Consider the following 16,343-nt stretch of genomic DNA (forward strand, 5'->3'; position numbering starts at 1 on the left):
TTCGGAAACTTAACAAGTTAATCGGGTCGCAGTCATATACTGTGAGCTAATGTTGTGTAATTTGTGGCGTTAGAACACAGTGTGACAGATTTGGTTAGGTAGAGTATTTGGAGAGTAATAGAAACAGCTAATCAGCACGATTCTATGAAACTATTATCTCTCTATGCCACATTCCAAATAATGGACGTCAAAGGTTACGAGTTAAAAAATGTAATATCATAGTCCATTAACGAAAACTTCAACAACTTGTGTTGTACAAAAGTGTGAAGTCCAGAGCGTAAATATTTGACACTTTCTTTGTAATTTACCGTGTGGCTAATGTGGCGCCACCTTTATTTAATACATTTCGTCAGACACTTCATATTTATAACTTAGTTTTTGTTGTTCTAATGAATTTTGGATATGATCAAAATTTTCCTCTACTTTTGAATAATTCCCAGAACATACGATTAATAATTTTTCTGTTTCTTTTAGAGGTTTGAAATAATAGTTTCAGTACAGTTTTGTTTTATTTTGCTTGCAACTAAGCTCTTGACACTCTAAAAATCTTTTAATTTTATGCATAAGTTATTTTATACATCACATAATGAATTAGTCCTAAATCTATAGAGAGGTACAGGAAGAATAAAAAAACGTTAGCATTTTAAAATTTATTTTCATGAAAACATTACCATACGTTATTGAAGCAAGAATATTTCGAAATATGTATATCTAAAACTAGTCTCTATACATGTTCATATATATTTTATTACAACTACAGTAGATACATACAAATACATATATAGTGTATAAGTATATAAGTATATATATATAAATTTAATCTAGACAATAATAATTTTTATTTTTGAAAGGCTTGCTATAATTGCGAAGTCAGCAAATGCCACGTCTTTCTCAACCATAACATATAGGTACTTTCTTTTCTATTTTTGAGATTAAATTAATTTTTTATAGAGAAACGGTCTATATTGATTCAAATTATTCTTAGTATTACATAGATTAACACCAAAAATACATTATAAGAAAATTCTGAAATTTGGAAGAAAGATTAAGAATAAAAAATAAACTTTATTTCCTAGAAGCCCTCATTTTTTTCTCATTTGTTAATAATAATCCTTATCCATTATTATGTATCACACCTCCATGGTAGAAAAACTTTCTGCTGTAAATGCACTAAATTGAATGTCAAATATACACACATCTCCAAAAGTCTTGGACCCCCTTGTGAACTTTTAAGTTTGCCTATGAATAGAACCCATTTTTTGTTTTTAAATTTTATGGCACCTTATGATAAAAATAAAAACAATATCGTAACAAAAAATTACTTTCATCCGTAAATATATGAATTTTTGTAAATAAAACCAGATTTAACTTGTCAGCGAGTTTTGTTGAAAATGTAGGGTAATATGAGTTTGATCGAGCAAGAATAGTGGCCTTACATTAAGAAGGTTTATCTAATCACCACATTGCCATTCGTCTGAATATGTCACGGACTTCGGTGAGGCGGATAGTAGTCCTTTTCCAGGAAACTGGTAGCGTTGACCGGTAACAAGTCGCCACAGAGTTACATCAGAGATGGAAGACCGTTACATAGCTAATGTCATCCGAAGAAACCGATTTATAACGGTAACGGTGGTTCCAAGTCACCTTTTGTTAACATACCGAAGGGCAGTTTCGAGAAGTACCATCAAAAAGAGATTACATTCATCGAATCTAAGAGTAAGATCTTTAAGGATGCGTAAGATTTCACGACGACACATAGCTGCCCGTCTCCAATGGGCTAAAGAGCACAGAGATTGGGCTCTACAACGTTCTTTTTTCCGACAAGTCCCGATTTGGTTTCCACAGTGATAGTCGACGGAAAAGGGTCTGGAGAGGCCCAGGTAGACAGGAGCGATTCAATTTTACCAGAAATGTTGTTCTCTAAAATGGCGGATCCCTGATGAACATTTTAAGACCGATAGTTCAGTCCTTGCGCAATGAATATGGAGCAAATTTCATTTTTCAAGATGATAATGCCAGACCACATCGCACGGAAATTGTACAAAACATCCTAGAGGAAGGAGATATCCAACGAATGAATTGTCTAGCAAGTCACCAGGCATAAATCCCATTGAACATGTGTGGGATTATATTGGCAGAACAATATCCAATCGAAAAAACCCATCTGTAACTCTTCGAGACCTGACTACCGCCTTACAAGAAGAATGGGAAAATATGGACTATTAATTTGTTTTTTTTTTTATTACATTATATCTTTTTTCTTGAAATAAAAATTTTCACACTTCAATATTTTGTACATTTTTCGTTACTTGGTTTACAGTATATTTTTGGTTACGCAAATTTAAATTTTTTTCTTTCGCATATATTGTAATTACACTGAAGTATAAGTTTAAGAACATTTAATAAAATTTAAAAATACTTAAAAATATTTTTTTAAATACCCAGGGGGTCCAAGACTTTGTGAGATGTGAGTATTTAAACAGCAAAAACAATAATTTTGTGTGTATCTATTACTCCAGAGACAATTTCTGATGTACTGTAGAGATTAAGTAATTTATTTGGGCAGATTTGATGCTTATTACATTATTTACCAAACATTGAGCTGATAATAATTGAAATACAAAAACAGTCAATTGTCCTAAAATTATTAGAAAATTAAATTTAGTCTTGATCAAAAACAGACTAAGAAACCCAAAATATCATCAAAGAATTGTTTTTCCAAACTCAACATATCTAATTTTTTTGTACACTTTTGTTTATGTTTGAATAGTTATTAGAAATGGGACCTAAAACTACTTCTCGATATAAGTGGAAATTATATTTTGAGATTTTCAAATTCAACAAGTTTCTGACATTTTGAATCAAGAAAAATAATCTTCAGTTCCCAAAGACTAATATTCCTCTTGATCATTTTTTTCTATACCTATTATTATCAAACTTCCCTAAAATATATGTTGAAAAACTTTCAGTTGTGGAGCAATTGATTTAGATGTTAAAACAATTATTTTGATATATTTTCCTACAAATCTGTTAATCCAGAACTCATTTGTAAAGTCATAATATCCAATCTTTCCTGTTGTTTCGGTAGTACTACCGTTATCACAAATGTCAAATGTGTGCTCCGGGTAGTTTGATTTGCACAGTGTCTATATTTGCTAACGTCGCGTAAATGAAATGAGATGTATAACACTAATATCCCCACATACCGCGTACACGTTCAAATTTCGCGCGCCTCAAAATCTCGTCCGCAACGTTGCCACATATAAGTAACATAACATATTTTTTTTAATTTTTTACTAATTATTCTCATCACTAGTTTAAATTTCAAGTAAACAAAATCTCAAGAAAATGTGTATCTTTCCGTTGAAACTACTTGATATGGATGAAATAGTGGAATTAGAGAAAAAAACCGGTTCAGATGAGGTAAATGTGGAAGGCATCGAATAGTTGAAGAAACAGCAGCTAGTCTTTGTAATGATGAGCTCAAGGAATTAACTGAGCAAGAAGGAAGCAAAAATATTGATAGTAGTGATTTCGAAGAAGAGCAAAAAGAACTTTCGATGGTGTTCGACCACTATAACTGACATTATGGACTAATTTGTTGAAAATGATCCAAATTTTGACAGGAGTTCAAAAGCATACGGGGTGTTACAGATACTCTTATCAACAACTTCTAACAGAATGCAAGAGAAAAACGCAAACTACATTAGATGTTTCTTTACAAAAAGGATGAAATTTGGAAACACAGAATAGACTGAATGGTCTGACTGATTTAGAATGTTATTTGTTTTAATAAGAATATTCGTTTATATTTTTATTTTTGTGAAAAATAAATGTTAGGTTTTATTTAAAAAAAAGAAAAATTATTATATTCAATAACCAATTTTCTATCCATTTTCCCATTATATACATGTTGAGATAACCTCGTTTAGCGCTGTTTCATATTACGTGTCTCCCCAGGGATCTTACTATACTAACATTCCAAGTTTCATTTAATTATGAATGCAATTTCTAGAACCGGTAGTACTACCTTAAGTCTTGTATTTTGACAGTCTTTCTATCATTAAATAACACATATTAAGAGCTACTTGATAATAATTCGAGTATGAATACAGACATATCTAACAAAAAGTTTTTTGTACAAAAATTCCAAAATTATTGATGACACCATCAAGTTTTATTAAGTATTGCTAATTTTTTTGTACACTGTAATGCAGAATATGGTACACATTGTGCTAATTTTTGAGTTTTTTTTAAGTCTAAATTTTTCATTACATTTTGATATTTCCCCCTATTCCAGATTAACAAATCTGTTCCACTATAAAAAACCAATTGACTTTAAACTGAGCAAAGTGCATATGCAACACCGTTATGTTCGCTGAATTCGTTTTCATAATATCCTAAAAGAAACTAATAATCCTTACTTATGAATAATTTTTAATGGATAATTTTTCGAAAATTATATGTTTGATATAAAATTTGATTCCATAATCGTTAAAACTGGACGTGCATTTAATAATTTGTTTAAAAAATATAAAACTTTGGGATTACCCTTAAAAATTGACTTGGAATAATGTTCAAATGTTTAACAAGCTCCTGAAATTTGGAATGTTATTTTATTATTTTATGGTATTTATAACCCATACACAAGCTCGGAAATTAGTTTGATAGAATATCACTTCCTGCTTTTTCACCCCTATACTACGGGTAGTAACAAACATATAAGTATACCAATAAGTTCACAAGAGAGGTAAGCAACAATATTTTGTTACGAAGAATTTTGTCAGCATGGAAAACTAAAATACAAACTGCCCTTGCAAAACGAGTTTCAGAATAAAGTAAGAAGATGCTTACTCAGACTTAAAAGATATCAACGCAGGTATACCAGAAGATAATGCTATCGGGTTGTACCTCATACACAAGTGACATACCCTAATTAGAAAACGACACTATTGCCACATTTGCACAAAACACTGGCTGAACTGACTGTAGACTCAGTGCAAGCAGTACAGAGAACTGGATGAACTAGTTCTCTTACACTGTTACTAGAAACAACGACACTAGCGTTGATTCTGCTACAAAGAACGCTTTAGTGTACACTTCCTGAAATAGTTCTGCCAGTGCAGCTACCAAGAACAAATCTATGATACACAACAATTATGTAAACAAAAAACTGCCGACGTTCCAGTAGCCTCTTATTGTTTTAGTGTTATTCTCAACGTTGCTGTTTAGTAGTGTATCAGTTTATTCATGGGAAAAATGTCAACACAGTGTAAACGAAAACTCAAAACATTAATGCTGTTTAATAAAAAAAAAGACTTGAGAATGGTGAAAAACTATCTAACCTTGCAAATGAATTGAATTGAAAAAACAGTGACAAAATTAAATCATTGAAAACTGGAGAGTTTCTTCAGGTTGGCAAAAGCAAGAGCAAAATCTCAGGGGAAGTTCTCCAAGAAAAAGTCAGATTCTTCTATGATAAAATAATGGGAAAAGATGATTTTAGAAATCGTCTGCTAGGTATGAAGAGCGAAAAAATCTCTTGTGATACCGCTGCGGTCGATCCATATAAAGATAAGTTTAAGAAGATCGTCAAAGAACTAAACCTAACTCCCGACCAAATTTATCTTGACACGAAGAAGCAGCAACCAACCTACAAACATCAATTGATAAAATTAATGATTGAACCAAACAAATAAAGGATAAGCTTAAACAAGAAAAAATCGGTACGTGTGAATTTTACAAATAAATAATGAGCAATATGTACCAATAAATATAGATGATGAACAGATACCATACGCTAATACAGCAAAATATCTCGGGCTAACACTAGATGCGAAGTTACAATGGAAACCTCATATAACAAAGAAACGGGAAGAACTAGGTATTAGATACAATAGAATATTTTGGTTGCTGAGAAGAAAATCCACTCTGTCAATTTATAATAAATTACTTGTATATAAGAGGATCCTAAAACCAGAGGATGAAGGCTTTTAAGATAGTTAACTAAGTGCTTAGAGTAAAAGCAGAGCACTAAAGCTAGTATGGACCTAAAGGATTCAATTATAAGGATGTGTCAGCAAAAGTAACACCAAATTATCTAAGAGATTCCAGAAAGAAGTGTTAAGGAGCATCACTGATACTTTCAAAATAACTATCTTTATCGGGACTTGGAGATGACACTGTGAAGCATCTAATCACTAAATTTGCCAAGAGTCACGAACAGCAAACACTCAAACATGTGAACATCAAGGCAACACTAGCATAGAATAAAGACTGAAGAGGATGAAGCCTTTTGAGATAGTTATCTAAGTGATTAGTATAAAAGCAGAGCACTAAACCCACTACAGACCTACAGGATTTAACTATAGGGAGGTGTCAGTGAAAGTAACTCCCAAATAATCTAGAGATTTCAAAATGAAGTGCTAAGGAGCATCGCTGGTACTTTTGAAGTAAAGATCTTCATCAGGACTCTTCAAGAGTCACGAACAGCAAACACTCAAACATGTGAACATCAAGGCGACACAAACATAGAATAAAGACTGAAGAGAATGAAGTGATTAGTATAAAGGCAGAGTTAAGTGTAGAATCTTATATATTATTGTTAGTGTTAAGGTAAGCTCAAAGATGATTCATGTTCCTCTAGCGATATTCTATTACCTGGGTAAAAATCAGTTTTATCCTACTACTTATTCCCCATGAAAGTCCTTTATTGGTTGGGCTATTAATTTGATGCAAGGAAATTCAGCGAACACATTTATGTCTTCAACTTCAATTCGGGTAGTTTTTTTCTACATAATCTAATAAAAATGCGGTGTCGGTACTAATAGCATTGTATAATCAAGCTTTAATGATTATTGTCTTGAAAATGATATATTTCATTCTGTTTTGAGGTCGCACTTGAGCTATTTATCAATACTAAAAGCTCGTTTTTTTCTAGTGAACCTGGAGCTACTGTTTCATATTGGATTAACGTACATTTTTAACACAGATAAAAATTCAATATACATTTCATAATTGTTTATTATATTTTGATAAATAAAAATATGAGATGGATTTAGATTAAATATTTGAATATCAGATATATTTTAATGATTTTTAAAATAAATGGTTGAAAAATGAATAAAAACATTCTCTAATGGATTTAAACGTCAGGACAATAAAATAAATAACAACAATTAATAATTAAAACAGTCTGTAAAGTTAGGAGAATGAAGGCAACAAAGAAATTCTGTAACACAATCATTATATTACTCATAACAGTCCACTATTATCTTAAATATATAGGGTGTCCCAAGTAAATGTTAGAATATTTGAAAAAGCTCAAGCTAAATATAAGTTTTCATATACCTGTAAACAATTCCCTTATTTTTTTTTAAATAATAACTGATGTTTTAGTATATAAAAATTAATTCAATTTATCATAATTAACTTCTATTTAATTTAATGTTGATAATTTATCAATAAAAGCAAGATATATGTTGAAATTTTATTTATTAGATGATAAGTGAACAACAGATTATTATATTATAGTTAATATCGATTCTTTCACAGAAATATTGAACAAACAATTGTGTTAATTTCCTATCTCCCATCTCTTCTAAATGATATATGATTTATTGCCCAAATTACTCTAACTGTGATGTGACTTAATTATATAAGTATATAATATAGAAATAAACAGACTAGTAAATAAAAATGGAATATTAAAAAATTCGATACAACAAATTAACAATTTAATCCCTAGCCTGTCCAATAATAGCCAAAATGTACATAAAAATGTTAATAATGTCAACATATAGATTCATCGCTGCAAATATATATTCTTCTGGAGATATTGAATACTTATGTTTACCACCCATCATCAATTGTGTATCGTAAATCAAATAAATGGAAAACAATAAAGCTCCAAAAGAGGCGTACAGTAGTTGAAAAACTTTACTTCTGACAAAAATAGCGACTATTCCAAAAACCAATAGAATAATTACAGCTACAAAAAGAATCCCACCCATCATAGTAAAGTCCCATTTTGTTTGAAAAGCAAATAGAGTTAATCCAAGACACACTGCAGCTGTAATTCCCACGGCCATAGCAACTGCATCTGCTTTGAAAGTAGAAGCAGAGCATGCCAGGCAGAAACTTTCAGCCAAAGTAAATATAAATAAAAATATATAGTTAGCTGGTGCTTTTCTGCGTAAATCTCCACAACATGCTAAAGCAATCATAGCCACAAAAACTATGACAAGTGAGGCATAAAACAGACCTATGTGTGAATAAACATATTCTCTAGTGGGTCTGTGGTAGAGGAACCAGCATATGAAAGAGAGTGTTATGCCGAGTTGGACTGACAATATGGCATAAACTTTTCGAATGAAACCTCTTCTAATTGATGCATCGCTAAAATCAAATCCTTTTACTTCTGGATCTTCACCATAGCCTGTGCCGCCATAACCTGAAAAATGTAAGAACAGAGCTCAATATGAAATACCAGTATCCAATTGCTTAAGGATACTTGACATGGAGCAAGACAATTTCTTGCATGATTAAAAAATTACAATGAATCCTCACGTCAATTGACATTATGGCTGCCACTAACTAACACTAACTTTATCAAAGTCTACTAAACTAACTCTAACTGGAGAATTACAGTTTGCAGGTAATAGAAGTAGCACTAAACTGATAAAATTGCAATTCCAAGACCTTGCAGAAATCAATTAAATAAGTTTTATCTGTGTATCAAGATATATTGCCTATTGCTTTGCAAGTTATCTTGCTCCATGTCAAGCAGCTTTTAGAAATGTGAAAACGCAGGTTGTACACATAATTTTCCAAATGAATGAATCTGAAATGAGTGTTACTACGCTTTTTAAATATTTATGTATTTCAACACCACTGTACAAATGAAACCCCAAATATGTTTTTACCAGTTAGTGAAAAATTTTCTCAAAAACCTAGTTCTACGAGATTTTTTTTGTATACCTTTCCGTGCCATATATCTAATCACTCTTATTTTTCAAACAAACCATCAAACAAGATAAACAAAGTTCATAATCAATGTTAATAGTAAGAACATCAAACATTTAACTTATTAATCACTCATTTTTACAACATGACAACTCTACCTAAATGTCAAATTTTATACAGTGTGATTTGTTAATAGTTAAGTGCACAGCATTCATGAATAAGAAAAGGCAACTCAATTTTTTATAATTATCAATTTGATTATAACAGAGTACAGAAAGATGGCAAATAGTGAAAATAAATCAGCTGGTTCTGACTTACAAGACCTTTAGAAAGCCATTGGCTTTTAAATATAAAAAAAATATTGCTGACAATATCTTTCAGACAGTATTTTTAACATTTTGGGAACAAACTTGCACTTCCATTGCATCAACAACTATTAAAAGATGTCTACAGTTCAAGAGTATCTGCTGAAAAACCAAACATACAATTTAAATGAGGGAAAACAACAATAGATAACTGTTTAATCTTTTCAGAATTAATAAATATCAGTAAAAAAGAAACTTTAACAAAAACAGCATTATGGTCCTAAGCATTCCTCCAAATTGTGCTGTACCACAAACCAAGAAGTATTTGTTTGTTCAAGATGAACTTGAAAGAATGGTGGCAAATCAATATCAACCATCAACTAAATATGAGGAAAAATGATAGAAAAAGATGATAATCCTTTAATTTGTTCAAAAATTTATATCAATTCCACATTGTATATCTAATTAGTTGTTACTTGAGTCTATATTGATAAAAATACATTTCAATGAGATAATTTCATTTTATTTGAAGTTATTTTCTAAATAAATATATGCACTTGATAATGTACAACCAATCTATAAATTAACCTGCTCTGCTAAATTGGACTATATACCATGCATTCTCTAACCAAATGGAGAAAAGGTTAGAATAAGGAAATTGTAACTTTTAATGAAAGCTATAAAATTGATGAATTCCCAAAGGATCAATGATTTTTAAAAGTTTCAATATTTTTTTTGTTAGTGTTACAAAAGAACTGACCAGACTACATTTATCTGTCAAAGCCAAAGCAATGCAGGAAGAAATTAAAATGTTAAACGAACCAGTAGTGTTACTAGAGAAGGGAACATGTTCACCTGTTGAGTATGGATCGTTGGCAATATACGGTGGTGGTGCTGGCTGATATCCTTGGTTAGGTGGGGGATAAGATCCTGGTGGTGGCGCAGCGGGGTAACCACCTTGTGGATTGTATCCACCAGGTGGTGGGTAACTTCCTTGGGGTGGGTAACCTGGTTGTTGTCCACCATAGTAGCCTTGATTGGGATCTATATAAAAAAGTACATAAGAACAAATCTTCTATTAAGGCTGATTCATAAGTTTGACATTCCATTTGCTGTTCACTGTCCTATCACAATTTTTAGATAAAAAATCATAATATCAATTAAGTTTCTCTTGCACTCTATTTTCCAAGGTATTCAAATGATCAAAACCTAGATTTTTTGTGTAAATTATCTGTATCAATATTTATTCTATGAATAGGACATCTTAATATTTTATATGCACCTTTGACCTTATGTTTGTACATTTATATATTTAAAATAAAAGTGAAAAATCTTTAATATAAACAAAGATAACAACTTGTATATTTGAAAAATTTCTAGACACCTTCAATTCAGAACACAAAGGAAATATACACTACATGCTATATTTGAGAAAAGGCTGCTTATTATTTAACAGTAGTAGTATATTCTTTTTTAAAGCAAAAGAATAAATATATTATGGAAATAAAAACGTAATCCGGTGTATATCAAATAGGCAAGCAATACCAACATGTGTTTATTTTCTAGTGAAATCAAATTTGATTGAATGCTACTACTTGATATGAAGACTGTAACATTTAAGCATTCCAATGTTTTTAATTGGTAAATAACAGGAAAAGAATGTCTATTATGAATTGCCAAGTACTACTTTTTAATGAATACATGAAATGAAACAAAAAAGATGAATTCAAATATCAGTACCAGCTGACTTGATAAGAACCTGAGGTCTCTATTTTATCCATAAAATACACTTCATGTGATAGGATGAATTAAAATAATAACCACATATATTAAAAAAACAATGACAATAGTCAAAACTGGTTTATCAACAACAGCACAAAATGTAGAACAAGGCAATATTTAAAACCATAGATAAATCTTGAAAAAGTGAAAAAAATATTAGTATGTATTTAAAAAAGTGTGCACTTCTCAAAATATACTGAAAATAAAAATAAAATTGTATTGGGCATAAACTAAATGAAGATAAAAAGAATTATCTAAATAACATCAAGAGCAATATGATATAGTGTAATGCAAAATGCAATTAAATTAGATTCTTAAATGGAAAAAAACACATTCATCAAAATTAAGACAAACATGGAACCTAAAACCTAAAATGCTGTAATACAGTAAATAAACTTACTAGGTGGATACTGTGACATTTTGCTACCACTGTGTAATCAGAACAAAACCTGCAAATAAAAATACATTACATCATAGCTGTGAAAGATTTTTGATACTATCAAGTGAATCATTTCAATTGAAAATAATGTAAATAATATTTGGATTGAATACAGTATGAGAATACTTTACACTTCTGCAGGGAGAACTTCTACCAATTAATTACTTCCAAATGTAATATTCCTTTCGATATGAATATTTGTTTACGCACATTATACTGGTTAACACAAAAAAACTGATTTGATGAAGTTGTTAAGAAACTAAAGAAAAACGTAAATTTTACACACCTATTATTCATATAAGTAATTAGGCAAAACTAAAATTAATGAATGAAAATTAATCGGAACCCAGAAATGGGTAATCAGACATATTTGTTTATATAGGTATGTGTACTAGTTTAAATACTTTAGAAGTATCCTCATTTATTTCAAATTTGCAAATATGTATTATTTCGAAAATAATAAGACACTTTTTCAAACTTACCGAATTGAATGGTTTTAAAATCTTTATATACTTCGAAAACGAAAAACGCTTTTCACCTTAATATTATCAGTAATTTAGATCTCTTGTCACTTGTTTCAAGTATTTGACAATTGACAGACCTATTATGAATCATCTAGAAATATATTGTCATTTCTAATAAATGTCAACTTAAGGAGGTACGTTCCTTCTCAAGGATTGGAACGGTTGTTTCACCCTTTGCATCCCTTCATCCCGCCCTATGGTGATAAAAATACTCACTTTCTATAATCCTCACAGATGTCATAAGGAAAGAGCAAACAGTGCCGTCACGGCAATTCCTGTTGAATTAAATAGAAATTTCAGCGGCCGCTTAAGGGGGTATTGCGAGCGTTGAGTGGAACTAACCATAAAGTTAATATTAAAGATAGAGACAGAGAGAGGAATAACAACGGTTTACCCTTATATGTAATACTCTAGTATTATATTTATGGGTCTACCACTCTCTATCTATTTCTTATTGTTTCTGATTTGTTTACAATTTACATCATTCGTCATCTCGTCATGGCGATCTAATCAGAATAGAGTAGAGATAAAAAGTGGTCCATGTTCTTTGTCTCTCTAGCTCACTTGAACAAGTTCCCATTCCTCGCTGTCTCTATCATCAATATTAACTCTATGAAACTAATCAATTATTCACGAGAAGCCTGTTTGGGTCGGTCCAATCGATCATTATTTGATTGGACTAGTTATTTTACGCAACTGGCGAGACTTTTTTTGAGGTTGTCCAAAATACTTTTTAGGATTTATCTGACGACTTGTCATTTCGATTGGGATGGAACATTGGTTTATGCATGATGAAACGCCACCTCATTTCAGGATCAATGTAAGAGACTTTTTAAACCTCCAATATCCAAATAAGTGAATCCCCTAAAGTATACCAACCAAAACAGCATCAATCAAACAATTATCTTTTTTTGCGATAGGTGTAATATTGTTAACAATGTGCTCTACCTAACTAAAAGCAAAAATATAATCTTTTACAAATACATGCTATTAGAATAGAGTTTTATTAATTTTAAACTAAATTACATGAATTTGTCTCTGTCAAATGGAATGTCTATTCCCACATCACTGTTTTAATATTTATATTTCGTACAGCCTCTTTAATTGGATCTATGCTATCACCCTGAAAAAGACCACCACATGTCCCTTTATAATTTTCTTTTCCACATGCGACTACCTTTCTAGGTTTGGTTTCAGATTTTCAAACTTGCCTTTAACTGCTCCACAGATATATTTAAAAGTTCTGACTATTAAAATTCATGGCAATCATGTCCCAGGCCTTTTCTTAAATAAAGAATAATTTACCATGCCTCAGTCATATAGCAATAACATTTTCACTTGTTGACACTTTGTAATTTTACATTCTTCAAGATGTGTGTTTTTCCACTTTTGCTAACAGTGAGGCAATCGTCCTCATTGCTAAAATTAGGTCCACCATTTTTTTTTTATTTTATTGCATATGTTAAACTAAATAGTAAACGACACGTTGCTGACCTTGCAATCGAATTAACTCTAAAAAAGCACGCGAGAAATATTTCGAAAGCTCAAAATTCGTGGCACAAGTCACCCCACAACGATTATCATGCAACTCTATACATAAGCTATTGATGTTATGAGAAATCAATTTATCACATCTATTTTATATGGAAACATTTACTTCCCTATATACCGGAAGTGATAATTATCTCAGGAAGGCTAACAGATATCGAACCATCGATAACTTTGTTCGATAGATCTCATCAAGAACTATCTGTGTGTGAAGTCATGATGATTGACACATGCGCAGTAAAGTTTCTGTGTAAAAAGTATGCAAATGCATTATTTTCGCCAAAATTTAGTAATTTTTGTAAGGTTAGGTTGTGTTAGAGACTGAAATAAATGTGAACAAAAATGATTTTCTTCAATCAAATATTTTAATTGGATTTAAATTTCAGATAACCTAACAAATTACTTAATATAACAGATTTTTAATTATTCCCTTCAGATTTGTTAAAGTTGCACTATATTATGAAATTAAAATTATTCGAAATTTTGAGCCCCACTTTAAGGCTCTATAACTCTTCAGAGATGCAAGTTGGTATTGATGTGACTTTCCTCTATTCTTTATATTTTGAACTCCCCTATATGCCTCTACTGTGTAAGTTCTTACACGAGTCACTCTGTGTATTAAATAAATTGGAAAATGTTATAGTATATTTAATGAATTAAATAAAAACATACAAAACTTTATATTTAATATACAACAAATTCCTGAAATAAATAAAATGCCACTGAATATAGTTCAGAAAAAATATATAAAAAAATCAAATTTATTTGTATATTAAGTAAATATAGCCATAATAGTGATATACAGATCCCATAAATTGTCATCTAATGTACAAATAAGCAAATATAGATTAATAAAAATACTTAATTTCAGTCAAATTGAGTTTAATTTTATGAAGAGCATCTCCTATGACAAAAAATTGAAATTCAACACTAAATGCAACAAAAATTCAAAGAAGTAACAGGATGTAGATTATACATAACTTTGAATACATCCTATATATTTAGGAATTTTCAATCGATTGATTATATTTTTACTGCTCATCCTTGTCTTTGGCACCATGTTTCAATATACGTGTGAATTCAACATAATCAAACAAACCATTCTTAATAGGAGCTTCTCTATACATTTCATCAACTTCATCATCTGTGAATCTATCTCCCATTGAAGTTAAGAGTTCTCTAAGACGCTCTTCATTTATTACACCATTATTGTCTTCGTCGAAACAGCCAAAAGCATTTTTGATGACGTCTTCTGGATCAGTACCTTGTAGACGTTCTCCAAATAGTGTCAGAAACATTGTGAAGTTAATTGGACCTGGAGCTTCGTTCATCATACCATCAAGATAATCATCAGTAGGATTTTTGCCTGAGAAATAAATATAAACAATAAAATAAACAGTTGTTGAATAATTTAAAAACAAATTGAGAATTTTGGAGGGTTATATTGTGATCATATTTTTACAACAAACAATTACCTAAAGAAGCCAACATATCATGTAAGTCCTCTTTATCAACAAAGCCATCATGATTTTGATCAATCATATTAAAAGCTTCCTTGAATTCAGCAATTTGTGCCTGATCAAACATAGCAAATACATTGGATGTTGCTCTTTGAGCACGTTTTTTGCTAGTTCCACGACGACTTACTGTTTTTCGCGAGGACATTTTTCTGAAAAAAGAAATATTAATATATACTTGGGAATTTAGAACTACACTTAGAATTTACACGACAATTTAGAATTTCAACTCTTAGAATAAGATTTGATAATAGTTTAAGGTTAGAAAATCTACTTTCACACAATAATTGAAAGATGACTTTTCACTTTTAACGATAGTACTAATTGCAATATTTACTAATTAGATAATTGATTACAAAAATTTATTTTGAATGGTCAACGCCCTACAACGGAAAAATATAATTATCAACTTACCAATAAAGTGGTTATTAGTTTATTCAAATAATCAGAACACTTTTTGAAATTGTGTTTAATGGTTTACTTATTGTAACTCCTAACTTAAAAATAGTAATTAAATAAAAGCTAAAAAACACCCAGGTGAGTCAGTTCCAACGTTGCAGGACTGTATAGTTGATAATTGTTGTAAAAACATTGACATCAAATTGTTGAAAGTAAAAGTATTGAGAAACCCGCATGTTGCCAACACTGCTTTTCAGCTGTGTATATTCATCGACTATACAGAATTATTATATTTCATAATTCTTTGGAAGTATAAATTCACATCCCACATCACTCATTGTTTTTTAAATATTTTAAATGTGTCGCCTCTTTTTCGAATTTTATTATTATTACGAATTAAAACACCAATAGATACGCCTTTTGCAACATTTATTTTATATTAGTTTAATCTACAGAGGATAAAAAGTTTGATTTACCAAAACACAGAAAATATCAAAAAAATTGTACAAAACATCTATACAAAAAAATGAACGGTGCTTAAACTAAAACCAGCCAATTTCAATCTTGCTACTTGATGCTCTCTGGTAAGACGTGGACCTCTAGCTGGTACTCTGGCTCGTATACATGCTTCTCTCAGCCTATTCCGAACTGTTTGTAGGCTTATTCGGACATTACGAGCAGCCAACAGATCTGTTTGCAGCCTTCGAGCGGTGGTGGTATGCCTAACGATCATCTACTACGGAAGTTACCCTTCCGTGGTATTGTCCGGGTCTTCTGGTTAGCTGCCCTGTTTCTTGATAGCGAATAACAACTCTGGATATGGTACTTTGTTGAACTCCAATTACCCCGGCGACGTATCTTTGAC

General features: G+C 30.9%; 2 protein-coding genes across 5 annotated transcripts; both read right to left on the reverse strand.

Moving 5' to 3' along the window:
* Positions 1–641: 641 nt before the first annotated feature.
* On the reverse strand, positions 642–12,107 carry LOC130443577 (protein lifeguard 1-like). 4 transcript variants are annotated; one of them, XM_056778321.1, is made up of 4 exons: positions 11,973–12,107; positions 11,452–11,500; positions 10,125–10,313; positions 642–8,437 (listed from the first exon to the last, which is right to left on the reverse strand). In XM_056778321.1, exons 2-4 carry the CDS (start codon positions 11,468–11,470, stop codon positions 7,737–7,739), a joined length of 909 nt encoding a protein of 302 aa, XP_056634299.1. In that variant the 5' UTR covers positions 11,471–11,500; positions 11,973–12,107; the 3' UTR covers positions 642–7,736. The 4 variants fall into 4 exon arrangements, with proteins under 4 accessions (XP_056634299.1, XP_056634298.1, XP_056634296.1 ...); XM_056778320.1 differs by having other exon boundaries at positions 642–8,452; XM_056778318.1 differs by having other exon boundaries at positions 642–8,452; positions 10,092–10,313; positions 11,973–12,103.
* A 2,088-nt stretch (positions 12,108–14,195) lies between these two features.
* On the reverse strand, positions 14,196–15,723 carry LOC130443578 (myosin regulatory light chain sqh). The gene is made up of 3 exons (XM_056778323.1): positions 15,494–15,723; positions 15,038–15,231; positions 14,196–14,928 (listed from the first exon to the last, which is right to left on the reverse strand). Exons 2-3 carry the CDS (start codon positions 15,225–15,227, stop codon positions 14,594–14,596), a joined length of 525 nt encoding a protein of 174 aa, XP_056634301.1. The 5' UTR covers positions 15,228–15,231; positions 15,494–15,723; the 3' UTR covers positions 14,196–14,593.
* Positions 15,724–16,343: the final 620 nt, after the last annotated feature.

This window comes from Diorhabda sublineata, chromosome 4, assembly GCF_026230105.1.
Source record: "Diorhabda sublineata isolate icDioSubl1.1 chromosome 4, icDioSubl1.1, whole genome shotgun sequence".
Taxonomy (NCBI): Eukaryota; Metazoa; Arthropoda; class Insecta; order Coleoptera; family Chrysomelidae; genus Diorhabda; species Diorhabda sublineata.

Bases quoted from the DNA above. Each gene is read 5' to 3' on its own strand.
- LOC130443577 (XM_056778318.1), bottom strand. The intron at 8,453-10,091 runs GTTCGTTTAACA...TACATTTTTCAG, and splicing joins CTTCTCTAGTAACACTACTG to GTTATGGCGGCACAGGCTAT.
- LOC130443578 (XM_056778323.1), bottom strand. From the start codon at position 15,227: ATGTCCTCGCGAAAAACAGTAAGTCGTCGTGGAACTAGCAAAAAACGT. The intron at 14,929-15,037 runs GTAATTGTTTGT...TTTATTTCTCAG, and splicing joins TGATATGTTGGCTTCTTTAG to GCAAAAATCCTACTGATGAT.